The sequence below is a fragment of the Malus sylvestris genome, chromosome 7 (genome assembly GCF_916048215.2).
Source record: "Malus sylvestris chromosome 7, drMalSylv7.2, whole genome shotgun sequence".
NCBI lineage: Eukaryota > Viridiplantae > Streptophyta > Magnoliopsida > Rosales > Rosaceae > Malus > Malus sylvestris.
Genome location: NC_062266.1, coordinates 27898897 through 27923251, shown reverse-complemented (window position 1 = coordinate 27923251; position 24355 = coordinate 27898897). Strand labels below are relative to the sequence as shown.

General features: G+C 35.6%; 2 protein-coding genes across 2 annotated transcripts; one reads left to right on the top strand and one right to left on the bottom strand.

Moving 5' to 3' along the window:
• The first annotated feature begins 11467 nt into the window (after positions 1–11467).
• Positions 11468–17139, top strand: LOC126629675 (uncharacterized). The gene is made up of 3 exons (XM_050299771.1): positions 11468–12654; positions 15821–16357; positions 16877–17139. Exons 1-3 carry the CDS (start codon positions 11782–11784, stop codon positions 16994–16996), a joined length of 1530 nt encoding a protein of 509 aa, XP_050155728.1. The 5' UTR covers positions 11468–11781; the 3' UTR covers positions 16997–17139.
• A 1051-nt stretch (positions 17140–18190) lies between these two features.
• Positions 18191–21030, bottom strand: LOC126629676 (thylakoid lumenal 15 kDa protein 1, chloroplastic). The gene is made up of 8 exons (XM_050299772.1): positions 20846–21030; positions 20597–20725; positions 20400–20495; positions 20237–20309; positions 20046–20107; positions 18977–19058; positions 18559–18619; positions 18191–18475 (listed from the first exon to the last, which is right to left on the bottom strand). The coding sequence occupies exons 1-8, from the start codon at positions 20969–20971 to the stop codon at positions 18424–18426; spliced, it is 681 nt and encodes a 226-aa protein (XP_050155729.1). The 5' UTR covers positions 20972–21030; the 3' UTR covers positions 18191–18423.
• Between the last annotated feature and the right edge of the window lie 3325 nt (positions 21031–24355).

Sequence of the window (24355 nt, the reverse complement as noted above, 5' to 3'; positions counted from 1 at the left end):
GAATGTAACATTTTGTCATCATGTCATACAAATTATTCAGTTTTTTTTATAGTACAACGATATATTTTACATTAAGAAGAGGAGGGAGTTCAGCTAAGTCACACAATGGGCAACCTAATTTGGTATCAAATTCGACATCCATTATATTCGAACCTAATACCTCTTACTTATAAGTGAAAAAGAATATTACCAGACCGTAGTATTGAGTTGCCAAAATTCTTCTGTTACAATAAAGGTATCCATCAAACTATTTATATTTGGGGATATTATTAGGGAAAAAAAAAAAGGAAAAAGAAGAAGAGCATGATGACTCTATGGGAACCATTTTGTTTTTAGCTTAGAATAAGATGTAGGATAGGAGCCATCCATCGCCGTAAGCGGGAAGGGAGACCAATCCATGAGGAGAAAGAGAGTTCTCCACAGAAAAGACAAACACCTGTGAAGTGAGGGTGAAATTGATATAACATATATATATATATATATAATTATATATCTCTCGAGGATATATATATTATATAGCTAACTTGGTCCAATTGGTGTCTTTTCTTGAATCTCTGGTTAGCTAGATGAGACATGTAAATCAATTTGATGATCAATGGTTTCAGTGCAAATTGTCCTAATCATTTAGTCCTTTTCGTGGTAAGTAAACGCCTAGGACGTTATCCAGACTATTATTTAGAAGAAGATTTCAACTATGAACAAATTGAATCTCACGTTAATTATATACATAACTATATAAATACATTTTTCTTGGGGAATTTTAACGAAAAGCTCCCGGTACTATTTACTTTAAGAAAAAACCACATTTTTATACTAAAAAATCAATCATGAAACTATTCAATTTACCTTTTATTTTGTCCTTATCATTAAAACTCAAAATTTTTAAGTTATTTTCATTAGTTTTCCTTTCTTATTATCTTGACTTACCGTCATTGTAACATGGCACAGTGATTAACGCTCAAGCATAAACTACGAGGTTAAATGGTAGGGGTACCGAACAACTGATTAGTAATGTATTACCTTACTGGCTAGTTAGTGGAGGACCATGATTTTCGGACCATCAGACCAAGGCGGGGAAGGCTACAAAGACTGGACCTTAGAGAAATTAGCAGAGCTTTGAAAAGGATCCAATTCCGGACCCTCTGCCTTACACGATCAGATCAATACGGTTCTAATAACCTACATGATTTGATCGGATCATCTAAAGGTATTATCAGAACAAGTCAATCTAATAAGCACCGAAACGATAGATAAGGTTTGCCCTTATTAAGAATGACGTAATTGGTCCTCAAGAAATGTATCATGATCATATCCTGATTATGAGAGAATCCTGGGAACTCCTATTATCATGGGATTGGTGTCCATCTCAAGTAATCATTGACTTAATAGGAAATGATCTCTTTCTAGATTTCCTATTAGGATTCTCCTGACTTTTAATATGGATATCCATCCTTATAAGGACTCTCATTGAACACCATAAATATGCCCATCTAGAGCTCAAAGAAACTGGTATCCCATGTCTCAAGGGATAATCCCATATTCATAGAGAGGGGGGGATATATATCTCAAGAGAGGATCTCATATCTCAAGATAACCCACAACTCATTCAGCGCATCTCTACATGGTCAGCTCATCATTACATGCTCATCTACACGTGATTTGATTCTCCCTCTCTGACGAGGAGATAAGTAGGCAATCCTTCCCAGATTCAATCACTCCCCCTCCTCCCAAACCCGCTATACACAGATGTTCATGAAATTCCGACGATTATTCATAGACCAATGTCTGTGCGCGAATTTCGTTCCATTATTCATAGAGCAATGGTTGTGCACAAATTTCATTCCAACAGTTAGAGTTTAGTGTGCTGCTTCTCATTAGAGGCGAATGTGATCAAGGTCTGGGGCACGTGCGCCAAGCCCTCTCAGTTTTTTGTTTGAAAAAAATATACTTAGTTCCCAAAATATTTCTTTTTCAATCGTTTGTTTGCCGTAAAAACAGATGAGTTCAACAAAAGTTAAACAACATCTTCATCTCTCCAATGCAACTCTATCACTTGATCCTCGTCCAAGACCATAAGAAGGTGAATATTCAAGTTGATTACGGTAGCTCAATAAGAAGAAGACCCATTAACCATCTCTCCCCCCATTCGTCTTATAAATTTGATCTCCCAGCCAAATACATGTATGATTTAACTCTTTGTTTTGTTCATAAAAACATAACTAAAAGAGCATTAAAGGGTAGGAATGTACGCTAACACTATGTTTGAATGAAGAAATTTAAGATTACTAAGGAATTTTAAAATGACAGAAATTGAAATGAAGGGATTTTATTTTCTAGAATTTGTGAATTTTGTTGTTTGGTTAACTTAAAAGAACAATGGAATTGAAAACGGAATTTGTTAATTTTAAACTCCCAATCATAGAAATTGGGAAATGACACCTATTTACATGGAATTTAAACTTGGAAATTGGAGGCCCCAAATTCCAAGTTTTTTTTCCACGCGTAAATTCTAAATTTCTATGTTATAAATCCAAACAAGGGAATTGATGCATATCAATTTATAAATTCTGACTTTTATCCTAATTCCAAGTTTATTTCCCTCATCCAAACATAGTGTAAGTGCACAATAGTATACATCAGCCAAGTGCTTGATGAAATGACTCACCCTAAAAACTAAAAGAATTTTTTTGGTGTGATGTGCGCTATTTTTGAAATGCAACGAGGATGGAGTCCTGCATCCGGCTCTACTTAGTTACACACTTATTAAGATGCATACAATAGTATACAACTCCATTACACATGTCTTCTTCTTTTTGTTTTCTTTTGTGTTTACGCAATCCTAGTAGTACGTAGGTCCTCGTCTACCCCAATGTCACATGTTGGATCAAGCACCAAGGTTTATGGCACATGAATTGGATGTGGTGAAAGCATCATTTTCATAAATTTCACATGATGATGCTTGTTCATTTGAAGGACCCAGCGAGTCTTGATATGATCATTTCAAATTTTCTTCTTATTGTAGAGAACGTGTGCAGAATCTTTGTAACTTTCCTCCATATCACGCCAAGTTAACAAGTCAATATATATGACATTTTTGTTCAACATAAATAATAATTAATATATTTTTACTTCATAATGCAGAATTAGTGAGACTTTAAGTGTTTGCTTATAGTTTCATTATCTTAGTTAATATTAAAATATCCTTTAAAATATTCATTATCTTAAAGGTCAAATATACCGATTACGTATATAATTATAAATGGTTAAGTACTACAAGTTGGGTAAGATTACTTCTTCATTTAGAACTATCAATTCTCTTCTCCCCAAGGCATTGTATAAAATTAGTTATCTTCGTAATAGCTTGATCAGTTGTCAATATTTTTAATATGACAGTTAACGACTGCTTCAATAGCATATATGTATATGCAATGGAGCATATTCATGATCATAATATGGAAATCCTAAGTTAACAATAGTAGTAAAAATTACATAGCATGAATGCATGCGGGACGTTTGAATAAATATTACCTTGTGGAGGCCCTCTTCGATTCTGTTTGACATTATTTCTATCTTAATAAACCACTATCGTTTCAACTCAATAATAATAATAATAATAATAATAATAATAATATATTACCTTGCTACACGTACACTTAAATCGTATATATATCCTCCCTACAAGTATTTTTTACACCCCATATTTTAGAGAAAATCCAAATTAATTGGTAATTAATTTCTATCAAATTTATTATGTTAGGATTGAAATTTATAGTGACGAATTTGCCTTTTTAGATAAATAAAAAAACAAATTTTAAAATCTTGATTAAATGCATTATTTGATCAAATATGCATTTAAATTTTTTAAAGCTTGCAATTGCTCCCATAAAAACTTGAATTCATACAAAACAACTTGTCAGTCATAGAGTCCTGCTCTTCTAAGGTCCTCAATTTGAGGATTTGTGAGGACCAAATGCATATTAGTGTCCATAGAATTATATTAGTTTATATCCAAAAGTTTAAAATATTTGACAACTTAGTAACGAAAAACAAGAAATTGATTTTTCTAATGGTTCATGGATTTTAAGTTGGTTTTGACCTATTAAGTTGTCAAACATTTTAAGCCTCTAGATCAAAACTAGTATAATCTTGTGGCTAATATGCATTTAGTCATCTCTGATCATCAAAATGACGACCTTAGGAGAGCAAGCTTGGTCGGTCATAAAACCTATTGGTGAGGTAGAATTGAAATGTCTCTTAAACAAAACAAAAAACAAAACCAAGAAATTATCAACACATAGATACCTAGAGCTAGTTAATTGAAACCTTATCAATAGGTAAGAAAATCGTGTCTATATCACCTCCGTGATAGGTATCAAAACCTATATATCCACATTATCTACACATTCGGTATCAAACTCATCCACATTACCTATATATAAGACTCAAATGTAATAATTGTAAGCAAAAAATCAATTTTTTCCACATAAATGACACTAAATTAGAAAAATGATGGTTGAAAAAAAAAATTATAAGGAATACAATAGGCATGAAACAAAATGACAAATTGGAACTCTAGCTATTAGTTGACCTTATCATCTCACTATATGCTAAGCTTTTTGACAAGCCAGTGCATGAGCCACCTGCCAACCCAAGGACCAAATGAATTAACGTATTCGGTGAAGTAATCACTGTATTAATTATGTGTACATATGAGTATAAGAACTATCTCATCACATTTTGATAACAGACTAATTACCTTTTCATGCAGTTTAGGTAGTTGGTGGAATACATGTGGGAGTTCGAATTTGAGTTGGAAGTTCCAAATTTTTGCTCACTTTTTACTAGGCTTTGGGTATACTTATATTAAGAGATGCAATTGAACTCGACATTCATGATATTCAAACTTAAGAACTCAACGTTACAAATGCAAAAAAATATCACTTTTTTTTGACAAAAAAATATAACTTAATATAGTACTGAGTGCCTTAATTAACACATATATAAACCTAAGATTAGATTAGTCATCGGGTCAATTTAGTCCATGTGTTTTCAATTTGGTTCTTGTGTTTATCTCCGTTAACCAATTAAGGACATTTCCACCTAATTTCTATAAAAAAATTATAAATTATTATAAACTTATTTATATAATTTAAAATATTTAAAACAGAAATAAAATTTAAAATTAAAACAAAAATTATTCTCCTCCCAACTCCCGACCTCCTCCCTACATTACCCCCTCTCTTTTCTATGTCACAACCTTAATCATTTTTCAGATTGGAAGTTTTATCTCTTATATGTGTTATTTCTTATTGACTTTCATTTTTTCTATAAAGAGAAGGGGTAATTTTATCTCATATAATTTTTCTTATAAATTTTTAAAGAGATTGAATGAAATGTCCTTAATTGGCTAACATAGACAAATACGATGACTAAATTAGCCAAATAAAAAACACATGAACTAAATTGGCTATATGACTATAACACAATAACCATTTTGACATTTAATCCAAAATTAAAATAATAGGTTGTTGAATGGTCAAACATCCTGTTTGACGTAGTCGGAGTAGGACCCAGGTACCCAAACTTCTAAATTGTCCAACCTTTGGCTGGTACAGTTTAACTGTTCGACTGTAACAACATCAAGACAAACAGAATGCTTTTCGAGTTTCTCTCTTAAACCAATGAAGGATAAATAAAACAAGAAAGATTCGGAACCAGTTAAAGGCATGTTTTAAAAGTGTTTAAAAATGATTGAAAGTGTTTTTAAATAAATGTTATTTGCTTTCAAAAAGCGATTTCAGTTATTTAAAAACACTTATTTAATAAGCTCTATGTCAATTCCTAATTTTAAAATCCACTTAATCACGTACTCTTCATGATACAAAACCAAATTAATCCCTGATTTAATTATGGATTAGAGTACTACAATTTGCTCAACTGCAGCAGATTGAACAAAAAATGCTTTCATGGTAGGGATGTTATAAATACTCAAGCTAGGAGCTTAGAGCGAGATAATTTGCTGGACTTGATTCCCTTTCATTTAGTAGTGGCCAGATGTTTTATAATTCAAAATGTTTTCTGTTAATTGGCTTTGGCCAAGCTTTGTGTAAATCTAAAACCCTTAACAAATTAGAGAGTAAGGCTAGAGTACAGAATTATGTTTTAAGTTATTGTAGTTACTTGCTCTGATTATGGTGTGTTGGAGGGAAAATCCAGAGGCTTGTTTTTAAAAAAAATTGCTATGAGCAGGAAGAAAGTAGGCTATGATAGAAGTTCGACAATCAGACTTTTACATGTAATTCGACTTACCTAATCCTTCACCGACTTCCATTGATTTTTACTTCTAGTTCTTCTCTTTGTATTGGTTTGCTTGTTCTCCTTCAATAATATATAATAAAAACAAATTACAGAAGGTACACAACATAGAATCCTCCATTTAATTGATCACAACATTGACTACTAAATAATATACATGAATGCCTTCTTGATTTAATTTGATAAAAAAGACAAAAAAAAATATTATTAGGATTGTCTTCTATTTGTAGGGTTCTATCTAAAATGTCTTCATTCTCAACTTGTGGAACAAGAAAATATGAAAGGGAACGCGATAATGTTTGATATTTATAACTTTGATTACAAAAACAAGAAGGAAATAGCTTAAAATAAACCTTATTAATTAAGAATAACCTAATTATTTAGGGATCTGTAATTTTAATATTCTATGTGCCGACTGAGAGAGAGTCCAGTCATGGACTCGTATATATGACGTGACACTAGGTGACTAAAAGAAAGAAAATTTAAGCACTAGTTCAACTAAGTAAGGTTTGAATATTGTGACTAATTCAAGTTGTATAAGTTTAGTATTGTTGATCAAGTATAATTCGTTTATAGTAATCGACTAAAACAAGTAACAATCATGCATGGACCATAATCAAGAGTAAAACCAACTTGATAAAAGAAATCAAGAGCAAAACCAATGGAGAGTATTATCATGTATGATTCTCTCTCACCCGATCTCGGTTGTTGAGAAGAAAAAAAATAGTATGGCACAATTTTAAGATCGTCCAATGTTGTCTTTCATAATAACTAATTGAGGGCTAACAATGGTTGGTTGAGTTGGTAAAGATCATTCTTTTTGCTAGATCAAGGTCTAGCTAGGTTCGAGTCTCGTTGCCAGCAATCCCACTTGGTGGGAGATCTGTAAAAACAAAAAAAGAGGCTAAGACACTATTAATAAATCCTCAAAGAGACTAGTGGTATACTCTCGCCCTAGAATGGGGTAGCCTCCCCTCCCCCTAAACTTTTGGAAAACCCAAAAAAAAAAACGAAGGACACAAATATCATGAGGCCGTAATTTTCTTTTGTAGTTTTTACCTTTAAACTTTGTGGGGCTGGGCTATAATATTAACATGTATTTAATATAATCATTATTTGACGGTCACATATAATTTTTATAAATATATGTATATAATACAATCATTATTTGACCGTGGAGATAGTGATTTTAATCAATAAAGGTACTTGTTCTAGTCAAATCAAATTTTGTTATATATATTTTTAATTAAAATACATTTACATGAATTGAAGCCTCAGCTTGTAGCTGTCTTCCCTTGTAACATAACATGAGATGTTTAGTAGTTGTTTTAGAATCTAATATGATCATGCTTATAGAAGTTTTAGGGGATGTCTCTTTCATTTTTTAGAATTCTACATTTTAAAAACAAAAATTGGAAATAAGTTAAGAGGTTGTTACCCTAAAAAACAAACACATGCAATATCTAATAAGGCCAATGCAAAGGGCAAATACTCCTAACTTGTATTGGGTGTCCGCACGTGAATGATCAACTCACCTTAAAATGCATTTAACAATATAATTAAAATAAATGTTAAAATTGATACTAACCAATTCATTAGAGCAACCTCACTCCTACAAATTGCCCCACCTGTTGAGTGATAGAATCCCCCAACCCCTCCAAAATCTAATCCAGCCCATGCCAATTGCCTCACCTCTTGGGTGGGCCCATCTCCCACGGACCAAGCAGTCGGGGCGAGAATGGCATGAGGCTGTGCTTGAGGCAATATGACGTCAGGTTGACGCCACCCACATTATAAATTTTTTTTGCATCAGGTGCATGGGCGCAAGTCATCTGAGAATCTGCACAATTGCATTTTCCAAATCCGACGGTCTATTTAATCCTGATTTTAAAAAACTCAGAGAAAAATCTATAAAAGACTATGTTGTCCACGTGGCACCACCTAGACTCTTGGATTGAAAAAAAAATGTCATCCAACCGTCCATATTAGTTCTATTATTAGTAAATGTTTAAAACTTATAAATAATTACAAACAAATAAAATTTAAGAGAATAGGAACCGTGGAATGAATGGGATGAAATTTTAATTTCAATAATAACACGTGACGTGAAGGGATTAGTTGAAAATATTCTTCGAAAATTGAACATGATATTATTTTTTAACATAATTTTTTAATTCCAATTGTTCAGGAAATTTATTTACAGGGTGAAGATATTCTTAGGCAACTACTGTTCACCAAGGCAATAATTGCCAATTACCCTATAGCCTAGGCAATTATATCGTTCTAAGACCATCTCCAACTCTTAGGTTAAAATTTTAGGTTAAAAATTTTAGATTTTAACGTAAAGGTTGAAGATGGTCTAAGAGATGAAGATGCTTTTAGATGCTTATCATCCCATACTCCCATCAATAATACCAGTTAATTTGGGCTTATTGTTCATGCTGTGGACAATAATACCGGTTAATTTGGGCTTTTTAACATTTCGGCTAGTGGCCCAATAATCCTTAACAAACCGATGCCGGCCTTTTTTTCTAATATAATTTAGAACTTTTCTTCTTTATTTTTGTCATCGTTTTTTTCTTTTAAATAAGAAAGTTTTTTTTTATTTGCCAACGATACGATTATTATACTATATATTGCACACTTTGCGCATTTTATTTTACTATTATTTGGTTAATGTAGAATATGTGTGCTTGTTGAGTTTCACTGTTCTCGCATGATATCTTGACGAAAAATTAAGGTTCAAATTAAGAGCATGTTCCTAATCAACATAGAGCACCTACGAGTACTGGGTTTCACACGTGAATAAAAGCATTATTATAATAAGTTGAGGTTCTAATCTTAAAATTAATTGACAATTACAGTGTCCAAAAGTTCTTATAAATTCTTACAAAATTTCTTCAATTTTCGACATAAACAACTCATTACATCCACACACAAAATCATGTACGAGGAACGGGGATAAAATTTATATTATGCAATTTAATATTTGCTTAGTTGGACCAAAGGTTTTTATGTCTCATTTTTAGGATAACAACTTATATGACATAGATATACTGTTATGTGACGTCCCTTGCCCAGAAACAAGGACACTATGGATAAAAAAAAACTTTCACATATTTTTATTTCGTTAACACAGAATGATATCTTGGCAGTGTACTAATACCATGTAAATCATTCTCTACTTTTGGGGTACACTAAAAAATATCTTCCTGAGAAAAATGTTATAGAGACCTTATCTTGTAGACCTCGTCTAAACCATCTCTTTAATAGTAGCGTGTGAACTCTACTTATATTAGCGAGATGATTTAAATGTGGTTTACAAAATATGATATCTCTAAAATCATCTTAACTGGAGGTGCATACATATGATAATGCTAAGAAGACCACATTTTGTAAACCACATATAAACCATCTACGTAATAAAAATAAATTCCACAATATATGACTCCGTCGAGTTTGCCGTCGTAGAAGTAGTCAGTTATAGCTCCTTGTTCGACATTATATAGATTCCACCTTTCTATGTCTCATCTTTATTAGAGAAAGAATTTACAAAATATAATCTTCCTAACATTTTCAGCTTGTTAAATCCGGGACAAAATAAACAATTATATTCAAATCAGAGAAACAATTAATTAGACCATGAATGCGGGGACACGTGTACGTTCCATCACTATCTTTATCAAAATATTGAGTTTTCTACCCGATTTTTTAATCATGCAGAGGAATCACCTTCCCTCATGATTCCATTTAGTTGGGTTCATCGTCCCAAACACCTTAAAAAGCAAAGGTTTGGTTTTGTGCAGGGAAAAAGAAGAACAAGGAAGTGGCATTTTCTCTGTTCATCTCATCGAATCTCTCATTTTACTAATAATTAAAGATGATCTGGTTTGAAAGTGTTTTTAAAATTGCTCAGAGAATTTATGGTGAAAATATTTTTGGTATCAATTATTGACAAAAATGTAAGTGAACATTGGAAAACACTTCAAGTGCTTTTAAAACCTAAAAACATTTTATCTAAAAGTGTTTTCAGTCATTTTATAAGCATTTATAAACGATCTCTTGATTATGTTGGATGCATAATGAGGGTAGTTCATATGCGGAGATTTGATTGACGTTAATTTAATTTTCTAAATAATTAATTTGCTGGATATCGAACTTGTAACTCAAGTGATTCGGCGTTCACTCCTCCACCATGATTCATTTTCGGATCAAAATTTGTTGAGTCGTTCATGAACAGGCGAACATGAATAACTTCCATGAGTAATTTGACAAGTATTGAGGCTTAGTCACTAGCTAATGGATGATTCCAATGGTACTAATAATGTTTATACCAAGAAAATGACATTCTATAATATGAAAATCAAATTTAACTTCATATGTTATGTTTTTCTCTAAAAACGACATCCACCTCCAAAGAAAATGACATTCAATACATGTGAAAATCAAATTTAACCTCATACGTTATGTTTTTCTCTTAAAACGACATCCACCTCTACAAATGCCGCCCGCCGTCTATTTGCGCTTTTTTTGTTTTCGCCAAACGTCTGACTCATGTTAATATGTTAAATTTGAATTTTTAATTCTCAAGTTCTAGGTTGTATACAACTCTAACTCGATAATAGATCAAAACCAACACAAAAAGCTTGAAAACTCAATGCACAACTATACGAATAACTAGTCTAGTGAACGTCCCCATTCCCAATTGAAAGAGGACTTATCAAGACATCTTGCATTGAAAATGTCTAGTTATATTTTTTTATGTTTTACATAGGTTTTGCTTTTTCTCAATAATTTACATGAAATAACGCATAATGATTTCCTTGAAATAGGAACCACAATCTCCTTAACAAAATTGCTATAGTGCATAATTATTTAAGAATAGCGTAATACATACAACGATCATTCAAATAATACACATTACTTATCACGTCAAATCATTATTTTCTTAACATTTTTCTTATCTACTAATTACAGACCCCAAAAATCAAATCAAATATGTTAAAGTAGAATGTACTATGAACACATTTCTATATATTTCCCCTCCCCACCTCATATTTTTTCCATAATTACAATATTTACACCTACAAAAAATCAAAACGAACGACACCCCAAAAATTGCGTACATATAGTTACCCCTGCCAGCACAAACCACACCCAATATTTTCCCATCTCTGTAAACAGTAAAAGCCAGCTTTCTCACTCCTCCATTTATTTTCTTCTTTCTTCCTCGCACAACCCAATTCCCATACTCTCTCTCTCTAAAACCCATTCGTTCTTACTCTTTATCATTGTACGGATTCTTCCCACTTTTCCTCCTACCCTGACCCTTTCACCGTCTCTCAACCAGAAGCTCTGATACGAGAATTTCTGGGTCTGGGCGTACATGAGAGATTTTTCTGCAGTCCGGGGCAATTTCATAAATACCCGATTCCCCGAGGACTTACCGGTTTCAAATTAGAACTTATGCAGGGGGTTTTGGGCAGAAGTGAGAAAAAAAAGAAGCAGAAAACGAGTCCGGCTCGGCAGGACCAGCTCAAAGCTTCCAACTTGTTCGCATTCCCGGAAAAGGGCGACTACTTGGTCCTCTGCCTGCGCTTGGGCCTCCTCCTTTGCCTCGTCACGTCGATTTCACTCGCGCTCTTCTTCGCCTTCTCCACCAAGTCACACTGGTTCCCCATGCCGGACGTAGTCCGGACCCGAGTCGACTCTGTAGCTCCGGGACCCGGACCCGGACCCGAACTGGAACCCACTAACATAACCCACATTCTCTTCGGCATCGGCGCCTCCCTCACCACGTGGCGTAACCGCAGCCTGTCAGCGGAACTCTGGTGGGACCCGAACACGATCCGCGGGTTCTTATGGCTCGACGCCGAACCCCAAAACGAAACGGACTTCTCCGGTTCGATTCCGTACCGGGTGTCGGAGGACTGGACCCGGTTCAGCTACTCGAGTTCCCAATCGGCGGTTCGTATAGCCCGGATTGTGTACGAGAGCTTTAAACTCGGGTTGCCCAACGTGCGGTGGTTCGTGATGGGGGACGACGACACGGTGTTTTTCAGCGACAACCTAGTTTCGGTGCTGGCGAGGTACGACCACGACCTTACGTACTACATTGGCGGGAATTCGGAGAGCGTGGAGCAGAACGTGGCGCACGCGTACGACATGGCGTATGGCGGCGGCGGGTTCGCGATCAGCTACCCACTTGCGGCGCGGCTGGTCGGGCTGATGGACGGCTGTCTGGAGAGGTACTCTAATTTCTACGGCTCCGATCAGAGGGTATCGGCCTGCGTCAGCGAGATGGGTGTGCCTCTCACTAAACTCGGTGGGTTCCACCAGGTACGTTATACTTTTCTTGCCTTTTTTGGTTGCACTCGGTTGTTTTACTTAGCTGCTAGGGGAAAAGGTGGCGGATTATATTTGGGTTTAGTGCTATGTTTTGCGAAGAGATTTTTCAATGTGATAGCCATACGAAGTAGTACATCATATATCATCATATAAATGATGAGTTATATGTGTTAAAAATTAATAACTTAAAAATTAAAATTTTTCATTACTTGCATAAAAACACATGATGTATCATCCATGTTTCCGGCACAACTAAAAGTTTCTCATGTTTTGTGACGCATTTTTAACGGCAAGCGTGGGCGGGTCATTGGGTTAGCGCCACGTGTGTGGCGTAACGACATGGATTTGAATTTCGGTTGGATGACCCAATGGTGAGCCGCCACCTCAACTGATGGCTTTAATTAATTGACTCGAGTGTCAATTATGTTGGAAAAAACTTGATAACCCACGTTTAGAAAGCTTAAATCAAAATTTGAACTCAGACAACAATAATGATTAGAGCTAAATACTGTTCAATTATTAGTGTAGCAGTACTTCTCTTTTGATTTCGAATGAGTAAATCCTACGTAAGAAGTTAACAACCATTCACAAACAACGACATAAAATTAGAATTAAGATACGTCCTAATTCTAATGTAAAATTTGGAAGAAAGAAATTTAATGCTACTTAGAGCGTCCCGCACAATTTCAAGTTTACTTAGATCTTTGCGTAAATAATAATAGCTCACTTGTACAAAAAAATTAGTTTTGCCCTTGTTAAAAAAAACATTGACTCGAAAATATAAATTAATTTGTTTTAATTTATTATTATTAAAAAGAGTAAGTGAATAATTTAAGCTCCTGAACCATATTATAATTGGTAGGTATTATAGTTGCTCTTTTTTTTTTTTTTTAAATTATTTGAGGAATTTAAAAGCTGCATGCATGTGTTTGCCTTGTCGTGTCTTATAGCAAAAAGGTTGGATACGTGTCCTTGAAGTTGCATTTTTTTCTTCATAGGATTACTTTCTTATTGAATATTCTGTATCACTTTATTAGGACAAATATTAGTGTGTGTGGCCTAAAACATAATGACCATGAAATCGCCCTCCTTTATCCTTAACCACTTTCCTTTGAAATTTTTTGGAATAGAATAATATTTGGTTACCCTAACAATGCGTAAGATTATTTTCAAAAACTGTTCATTGCCAATTTATAGAACTTTGTGTTTGTAATTAGAATCATTCACACTATGAATCACTGTACATAGATCGTCTTTGCAAAATATCAATTAAAACTAAGGTCTTCTTGTCATCGAATTGTATAAAAACAAATAAACAAAATTGGTAAAAGTATTACGAACCATCACTAGATTGACTATACAACCTCAGGTTTAATTCATTTTTTGCAGAGATAATTTTTACAGAGTGATTTATAATATGAACAATTCCAACTATAATTTTTAGAGTATGAGTTGTTACTCATCTTTGAATAGTCGAATAATTATTTTTTGGATTATATACCCATTTACTGTACCAGTTTTTGTGGCGTGTATTGAGCCATGGAATTGAAAAAAGTTGGTTGCTAATGCTTGCTTCCACTATTCCACCCGTCAGTCGTACTCGTAATGCAGTCCAGTCCACACTTTAACTGTTAAGATTGGAGAACTTTTGTTGTTCCATGCACAACTGAAACGCTACAACAACCATATTTTAAGGGATTTGGATCCTCTCCTGAGCTAATGGAGAGGATCCTCCTGACCCATCATCTTGGACCGTTGGATTTTTATTCAACGGCTACAAACAGGAGAGTTCCTTTAAAATTATAATAACTATAGCCGTTGGATAAAAATCCAACAGCCCACGATTATGGGTCAGGAGGATCCTCTCCATTAGCTCAGGAGAGGATCCAAATCCCTTAAAATATGGTTGTTGTAGAGTTTCAGTTGTGCATGGAACAACAAAAGTTCTCCAATCTTAACAGTTAAAGTGTGGAATGGACTGCTTTACGAGTACGTGCTATTCACACACTTTATTTTACTTCTCACACACCCTTTATTAATTTCTGTTTGTTGATCTTCTTCAATTCATCTGATCTGACAGTCGAAAATTAGAGTGGTGTGTGAAAAGTAAAAAAAGATATGTGAATATCACACCTCTATTTTAAAGGATGTGCTATTCACATATCTTTTTATATTTCTCACATATTTTTTAAATTTTAGATCGTCAAATCGAATGAAATGAAAAAAATTAAATGACAGAAATTAATAAAAAATGTGTGAAAAATAAAAAAAAATGTGTGCATATCACACCCTTATTTTAAACTGGTCTCGCACAATTTCACTAACATGAGAGAAAATTAAAATTTATGTGTGTCATGGCTTGAGATAGAAATGTATAATGTTTGTGATATCTTCATTTATATCCACCGTTTCTCTCGTGCTCGTAAGGTTGAGCTATTTCGCGATCACTGTTGATCAACTATGAACGGTAGGTTGGTCGCTGGCACGTGTGATGCTGACTGTTAAATTTATTGGAGGTTTGTGTTGTGTGGTGGGCCCGGTGAAAATAACGTCTCTGCTTTATCTTTGTGTGCTATCTTTCTCCATGCTTCGTACTTCGTAGCATTTCAATTTTTCCAACCATTTACGCAAGATGGTTGGTGGGTGAATTTTGATAAGGCATTAGCTTTCACCGGCATAATTGTATGGTCGAAATTAATGATACAACAAGAACAAAGTTTTATTTTATTAAGTGGAGTCGGCTGTATAAATTCTAAAAAATCACTGTACTCGATTTTGTGATAAATGTTCTGTTAGATTCAAGTACTTCAAGTTTTTTCTTAGAGTATTTGTCCAAGTCTTCTCAGGTATTCTTCTATCCTTTTAGTCTTAAGCATCTATCTTGTAATCGCACATTCTAATTGGAATGTCGGTAGGTTTTCGTTTCATATGTTTAAACCATACCAATTTTCTCTCATCTTATTAAGAATGCTAAAATTAAAAAAAAAAAAAAATATCCTACAATTCAATCGCTAAACACGATTATTTAGTCTACCAGTATTCAATCTTAGTAAAACTTAGTAAGACAGTCGTATCACGTCATTACGTTGATATTTTATGATTTTATAAATCAAAATGCTTATTGTATTTTTTGTTTGGTATTATTGTAATTTTCCAGCTTGATATCAGAGGTGACCCGTACGGTATCTTAGCTGCGCACCCATTGACACCACTTGTGTCACTTCACCACCTGGACTCCATGAAACCCATGTTCCCGAGCCAGACCCATTTAGACTCGCTCAAGTCCCTCCTTCGTGCATACCGGCTCGACCCGGGCCGGATCCTACAACAAAGTATTTGCTACGACCATCGGCGTAAATGGTCAATATCCGTTTCATGGGGCTACACCATTCAGCTTTACCCGTCGTTGATCGGAGCTAGGGAACTTCAGATGCCGTTGCAGACGTTCAAGACGTGGGGGACCTGGAGTGACGGACCATTCACATTCAATACCCGACCCGTGAGTTCCGACCCGTGTCAGCAGCCCATCATTTATTTCTTGGACCAGGTTATATTTGTTAGGGGTGGGTCCGTGACTATTTACAAGAGGTTTGTGGCCAGTGAAGGAAAGCAATGTGAGAGAGCAGAATATGCCCATGCAGCGCAGAGGATTGTAGTCTCCTCAAAGAAGATGGACCCTCGCTATTGGACAAAGGTAACCCTAGCTCTTTTCATAAATGATAATACTCCTCTTGTATTGTACATGGGTCCTATATATGTTTTGAGTTTTTTTTTTATGGATTGACTCGTTTGAAAGGGATTTTGAAATGACTGAAAGCGGTTTCAGAGAAAATGTTTTGGGGTTGTAAAAGAACTTGAAGTGATTCCTAGAGTTGTGTCCTCCTTCCAATAAGTACTTCAAGTGATTTTTCAGGATTTACTTGCGTTTTTATAAAGGATTGGTTTTAAAAACATTCTCACCAAAAACGCTTCTGGTCATTTTAAAACACTTTCAAACGAGCCCTAAACTTTTATGCATTAGGAATGCTATTGCGACAATATTTCAAATTAATCAGGCATTGTCATATGTTACTTACAAGTAACTAACTTAACGTGCTTCCCCAATCATCCCCGTTGTAGGGGAGCTTGTTCCCATGTTGCACAGTAGATTAGTAGATATGTTTTCAGATTAATTTGTGATTAGTGGTCTAATCTAATGGGTGTGATTTTGTAGGAGGCGGCTCCACGTAGGCAATGCTGTGAGATTAAGAACCAAGGAATCATAACGAATGGAGATCTGGAGGTTAGGATTAGGACATGCAAACCCACGGAATCAATCACTATATCTGTTTAGGATATTTGGCAATGCTGCGAGACTACGTAATTTAGAGGCCTTTTGTGGGGGCTTAGCATACTACTTATAGATTAGCGGTTTTTTTTTTTTTTTTTGCCAAACTAGTTACTGAGATTTAAAATCAATAGAAATGGTTCATGAAATTGTCTATCATCAATTATTTTAGTCATTTCTTGAGAAATATCTGTTAAATTGATGATATTTTCGTCAAATCAACTCATTTACTTGAACTAGTGGTTTTTTCAATTCCATGGACATTTTTCACAGAATAGCCAAAATGATTGACGGTGGACAATCTTCGGAACCACTTTTATCGATTTTAAATCTTAGAGACCAAAGTGAGGAGTTATGACAATCTTAGACACCAATTTGGCTAAAAAGTCTGATTAGCCTATTCAGTCGTTCCACTTATGTAACTAATTCAAGCAACAATCAAAGGCCTAGATTAGTCCACACTTAAGCAACTACTCTTTGTAATTACTCTCTTCCTCTGTATCTCAATCTCTTCTTTATTTCTGCTAAAGAAAGTAATCCTCAAGAAGCATTAGGTAGGAATACGATCACGTGATATAACTAGTCTACTTGTGTTAACAAGAACGAACGGCAAAGCTAATGTATCTAAACAGGCTCATACAAACCCCACATTATACCACACAAACTAATTATATCATGTGATCGTATTCTTATAGCACACAATAATAGCGTGTCATTTTTCGATGTCCTTGTATGTGTGTGTGTCAATTTTTCAAAGTTTGAACGGGGGTGGCCTTAGTTTTAGTGGTAGAGCGAACACTAGGCTCGTATCAACAACAAGAGTTAAAATTGCTCTTGCAACTTGACCACTTGGAGCTAAACACACCAAATGGCCTGAAAGCAGCCGCACTACTACTAGCAAATGAAGAATACACACGGTAATGCATAGCATTAACAGGTTTACTGTTGTTTGCTATTTGCTAATCTAGGTGGAGCTAAACTCTCTTTGTTCCAGTGGTAAGTGAAAGCTAAAAGCAGATTACTATTGTCACCGAAGAAAATTTGCGATAAATGTAAGACGCAATACCTGGTGAAAGACGATGCCAATAATGGTTTCCTTGTCAATCGAGGAGAAACAATGAACAGATAAGAGTTCAGCTGACTGCCCACCTCAGCCTCCGACAATGGTTACTTACATGAAACATGGTGACACGTGAAAGGTACCGAAAGTTAACTGATAAAAGTATCTGTATCAAACCGTACCTGGTTGGCCATAGTTTACGTGTGTAACATATGCATTTGAATAAATGGAACTAACAATTACTTACATACCACACAATAGTTACATCAGATTAAGTAACAAGCTCCATTCGAGAAAATTGCAGCTTCCCGTGTATCCAATATTAACCAACTCCCTCCTTACAATGTCGTTCTATATTTTGATCAATGATCTATTAATTGCAAAGCAAGGTTTCACGTGTTGGGTTTCCAGTTGTCGGATTCACACTGTTAACAGAACAGTGGCTTCATTGTAAAATGGAGCAGATTTGTGAAGATGAATGTGTAGATATAAAGTATCGTATTCTTACCCATCGGCAACTTTGCAAAGATATGCCCGTTGATCTTCTCTCAGAGGCACATCTGTGAAGTCTGGCAACATACATAGAAAATCGTCCAAAATTGATTATGTACACTCGATTTGAAGTTACGCAGCTTAGAAAATTAAGATATGCTTGGTTTGCCCCAAGGAAAAGGAAACATTTCATTATCTTTTTTCCATGGAAACTAGCCAAAGAAAACTGAAGCTACTGTGTAGACTGGAGAGAGAACTAGATACAGCAACGCGATGAAAAGCTTATCTTTTTTTTGTTGTCTAATTTTCCATTTTCTTTGTAGTATTAAACGTAGCTCGAATGGATTAGAGTAAACCTTGAGATGAAGTCCCAAATGGTAAGGGTTAAGTCGAAGCATTAGGAAATATTAGCATTGAGCAAAATCTTGACATACCTGCACCCGTAATATTTGACCCTTTGAAAGATGTGTTGCCTGTGGCTACTGCACCTTCTAAGTTAGCGTTGCTCAGATTCGCCTGCAGAAGTGGAACATGTGTGAGTGAGAAGTTAGAACATTATGGAAACCTTTCCTTCTTCATTTTTTATGCTTGGACATTCGAACTTTGGGACCAGTGGAACCTCAACCCAACTGTTACTACCAACACCTGAGGCATTGACCAAGGGATGGGAACGTAACTGCATTCGGGTGAAAACTAACAGAACTGTAAAACTGGGAATGTGGAAAATTTATAAGGTTCAGCTAAACTAGTTGACGAAAGCATTTTCCACTACTGAAGGCTAGCTGTCTGATTGAATGACCGGTTTAACTGTTTTCTACAAATTATAATGCTATTGTAGGGTAAATTCCTCAAAATCTCTAATGAACTTGATTGGAAAGCTCTACCAATGTCATTCTCGTTGCAATCTCAAAAACGGAAAACACATGAAACTCCATTAAGAATGCTATTGCGAACTTGCTTGAAGGGCACTTGCATCACAAGTTAACCAGACCCCGATCAAAACAAACCTGATAAAGCATGAAACTCCATCACTCTAACCCACCTCAAATCTCTTTTTCCCTCTAATATCCTCGAAAAATGACAACACACAGAGAGCTTCCGACTGACAATTTTCTGAAGGCGTGGAGGTATTCATGATTAACAATTCAAGCTTCAAATCTTATTAAGAAACTGAGAGCCAAATTAACTAGTATAGAAAAGAAGTAAAATTCTCCATCCCCCTATGTTGCGAACTTAAGAGGACTCAAACAACGGATTACAGCCAGGATTCTCTCATCCTTCTGCTTATTATTCCACATTGTAACCCCATAACTCCTGGAAATTGGAACTTCAGACTCATCGACATAACATTCGTAAGTTACTGGGAACACTTTCAATCCCACTATTGTCCCCTTATCTACATTTTTCACCATTTACCACAAAACTGATGGCAGAACGCCAGAACATCTAAATTAGGGTTTCTTATTAATCAAATGTAAAATTGAATGTTCCATCAAAGTTCACCTTTGTCACATTGGCCAAAGAAAAGTCCACAGCTCTTAGATCTGCATCAGAAAGATCAGCCCCTGGAAAGAGAATATCACAGTAAACAAAACAACCGATAAACCATGTTCTTCCTAAACATTTGCAACACATACCAACGCCACTCGAAGGTTACAGCATTCGTGATGATAAATAACTGAAAACAAATGTACCTGTTAAATCAGCATCAAAGAAGCTAGCACCTAATAACTTGGCGCCCTTGAAATTCGCTTGCCTCAATATCGACTGCAACAAAATCAACACACAAAGATTCAAAATTTTCGAATCTAAAAGCATCAAACGCTTTGCATATAACAAATTCGATCGATTTTGGACCGTTTTGAAGTCTTGCTTGATCAAAGTCTTGCCGCTAAAGTCCTTGCCGGTGAGGTCCTGGCCCCTAGTCACCTCCGCACCGTACGGACCCCCACCCTTTCACCAACAACGAGACGAAAATCTCAGTACATTGAGTAGTTTTCCTTCACTTTCTCGGGAACCAAACAGATTATTGGAATCCGGGATTAAACACTTACCTTAAAGGCGAATGCAGGATTGGCTACGAACAGAGAAGCCGAGAGCAGAGCGACCAGGCTCGCCTTACAGACGGACTCTCCCAGCGACAACACAGAGCTTCCAGAAGTTTCCAGGCGATTCTTTACAACCTGTGCAAGAAATTTGAAAAGTGAGAATTCATCAGAGCGAATTGACTAACGTACGCGGGTGTGCGCAGTGCGAGATAAGCGGAAATGGAGGAGAGAAAGAGGCGAGGTAGCGCAGTGTACCTGGGGCGGAGGATAGCCGGCGGAGAGAGGGACGTGTTGGCGGGAAGGGTGAAGTTTATGGGGGAGAGAGATAGAGAATTTTGGGGGGAGTTTGGAAGAGCAGATGGAGACGTTGAGAAGCGCCATTTGCAAATTTCCAGTCGGATTTTTTTTCTCTGTTTTTGTGTCAGCGGATAACGAGAGAGATCTGAATATGGATAAATGGGGCCGGGGTTCTGGGACTTGGATTCTCTGCCCTCCCGTTTTCGGCGCCCTCCACGTGCCCTTCTGTTTTGTGTGGTCACGGTTAATCCATGCTAACATTTTATATTGTTTTTTATAAAAATAATAAGACAAAAAAAAATAGTAATATTAAATATTGACGTGGCTTAACCGTGACCACATAAACAGGAGGGCACGGGGAGGGCAGAGAATCCAAGTCCGGGGTTCTGTCCACTTGCTCACACCTATGAGTGAGGGACTAGGATTCTCACCCATTATCTTATTTTGTCTTTCTCTTGTTATAAAAAATTAATATAAGATGTTGACGTGACTTACCGTTCAAATAAGAGAGGAGTGAAGGGGAGGGGAAAAAAAATGGGAGAGAAGGGGAGGGGAAAAAAGAGGGGAGGGGAAAAAAAGAGGAGATAATCCTACTCCATGAGTGAGAGCCCTAAATCCTGCAATTTGAATTTATACGTGGAATTTAAGACATCGTGTGCTTATAACTAGAGAGAATTATATTATCGTAATAACAAACTTCATTTGACTTATAACTAGATAGAAATATATCATCGTACTAACAAACTTTATTTGCACATTTGTTAAAAGAGACTCATCACAATGTAGCTTCGTTTGTAAGTATTCAATTTTTCTATTTTTTTTCTCGAACAAATGATATTATCTACTCTCAAGAGGTAAGGGAGTGGATCAAGCATGTGGTTTACCATTGCATTTGGCGATAACTGAACCTAAGACTTCTCACTTACAAGTGAAGAAAAATATCACTAGCATAATATGAAGTGGTAGTTTTTTAATATCATAGAATAAGCAAATTTTGTGATATGTCACAAATAGAAAATAAGCACGGTAATCAATACTTAAGTATCTAATCGAAAAAAAAGTTGTTCTCTCACAATCTCCCAAACACGAATTAAATAATAGGTTTTTTTAGTCAAAACAGTCATTGAAATTAGTATAACTCTTCAATTTGGTTATTGAGATTTATTGAGATGATTTTTGTCAAATCAACTCCTCAATTTGACCAAGTGGTTTCTTCAATTTGATGGAAATTTTTAATAAAAGAACTAAAATGATTGACGATGAGATCACTTTTATTGGTTTTAAACCTCACGATTCAAGTGAGGGGTTATGTCAATATAAAATAACCATTTTGGAAGTAAAAAGGAGAAAACGTGCGAGCCTCTCTATGGTTTCTCAACCTTGCAAACTCCTTTGTCGTCAGCCCCAGCCTTTGGCTTAGGTGCCGGTGGCTATCCTTGTCCAAGTTACTTGTTCTCCTCTTTCCCTCTTTCCCCTAATTATCTTATCTCTTTTTCAATTTTCCCCTAAGATTTTCTCTCGGTTTCCTTGAGCTTTGTCTCAAACTTTTCCGTGAGTTTGTCTCGCTTTTTGACTTCATGTCCCTTCTCTCCACCCCCTCCCTCTCCTCTGGCTATTCTTTTCCAAACCTAAACTCCATATCCCCTCACTTTTCCCCTCAACATCCCTTCCCCATAAACCATCCTCATCCCATCCTTTGCTTTGATTTGATTTGCAGACTCCGGGTCAAATATGGTTGCCAGCTTTATTTACCTCCCTCATTGTCCCCACCCCCCCCCAAAAAGAAACGGCTTGCCGGATTTCCATCGAGGCCAAGTGTACTGCAATTTCGGCCAAAGTAAGGGTATTTTACATATCCTTCAGCCTCACTTTCTATCCATGTGTTACTGTGTTTTTATATATTTGCTGAGATTTGGATCTGGTGCTTATCTTTTGGTTCTGCATCTTTGATGAAGAAATCTAGATGTGGTGTGCTTCTTGTTGCGGGTTTGGTACTTTTGTGCTGCGATGTATTGTTCGTTTTCACCTCTCGGTCGTTTTTTCTAGTGTTACTATTTCGGTAGTTGCTGACAAGACTTTCATGGTGAAGACAGCGACAGATGCTGCTTTTTACTGTTAGAAATTAAAGATTTGAGTTTTCATATTAGTTTATTTAATTAGACTGGACTTTTATATATGTGTTTTCCCCCAAGGTATTTGAATTATTTTGCCTTCCTTTATGTTAGCATGTAACCTACCATCGGATTAATACAATTATCTAGGGGTGGGTTCGGTACGGTTACCGTACCAAAATCCTTGTACCAATTACCGTACCAAACTTTCGGTTTGGTAAAATCTATTACCATTACCGTACCAAACTTTCGGTATACCGAAGTTCGGTATTGCCAAAAGTTTGGTTGGCATGGTATGGCAATGGTAATTGCCATTTTGTTTTGGGACAAAATATGTTTTTGTTTTTTTAACCCAATTCAAGGGCAAAACTTTTTTTTTGTACCTTTATCTCATACATTATAGATTAAATTCATCTATTATTCATCATTCACAATTCACACACATAATAATTCAAATGAAGCATCAAGATTCATCATGAAAATTAAGCTTACAATCCAAATTGAAGTTACGAACCAAAACAAATAGAAGTTAACAATCCAAATAGAAATTAAAGTTTCAAACCAAATGAAAATTGGAAGTAAACTTCAAAAAAGAGAATTCATTGATCAGTTATTCAAGCTTGAGATGTCGAAGCTTTTGGAGGAGGCATTGAACTTGTAGAAGATTGAGTTTGTGTCAAGCCTACATTACAAACAAAGAAAACATATTAATTAGTAGCAAGAAGAATTAAAGTTGAAAACCATTTAATAACAAATTTACTAAAAAAATTAAAGCATATCTTTCTTGTTTTCTCTTCTTCTATTTCCTTGTAAAATTGAAGCATATCTTCCGTTAGTCCTTGTAGAAGTTTACTTCACCTGCCCTAAGCCAACCACTAGTACACACTAGTGCCTCCATTATTTTAGGAGTCAAGGATACCCTAAAAGGGTTCACAACCCTCCTCCCTAGACTAAATGCATTTTCACTAGCAACAGTAGAAGTGGGGGTTACAAAGATATTTTGGCTATTTGTGAAAGAATTAAACTCTTTTGTGTTTGATTTCCACAATTTTAAGAGATCAAAGTCACCAACAACAATGCTAATATAAGTAGGGTATTATTTTCAAATTATTGGAATATTATAAATATGTGTTATATAATTATGTATTATATAAATTATAAATTATATTGTATTTTCGGTATGGTACGGTAATACCGTGGTAATGGTATCCATTACCAATACCATACCATGATATTTCGGTACGGTACAATACCGTACCATTACCGATTGGTACAAAAAATTTGGCACAAAATCGGTATGACACGGTTGGCAATTCGGTTGGCATGACAATTTGGCAAAAAAATCCACCCCTACAAT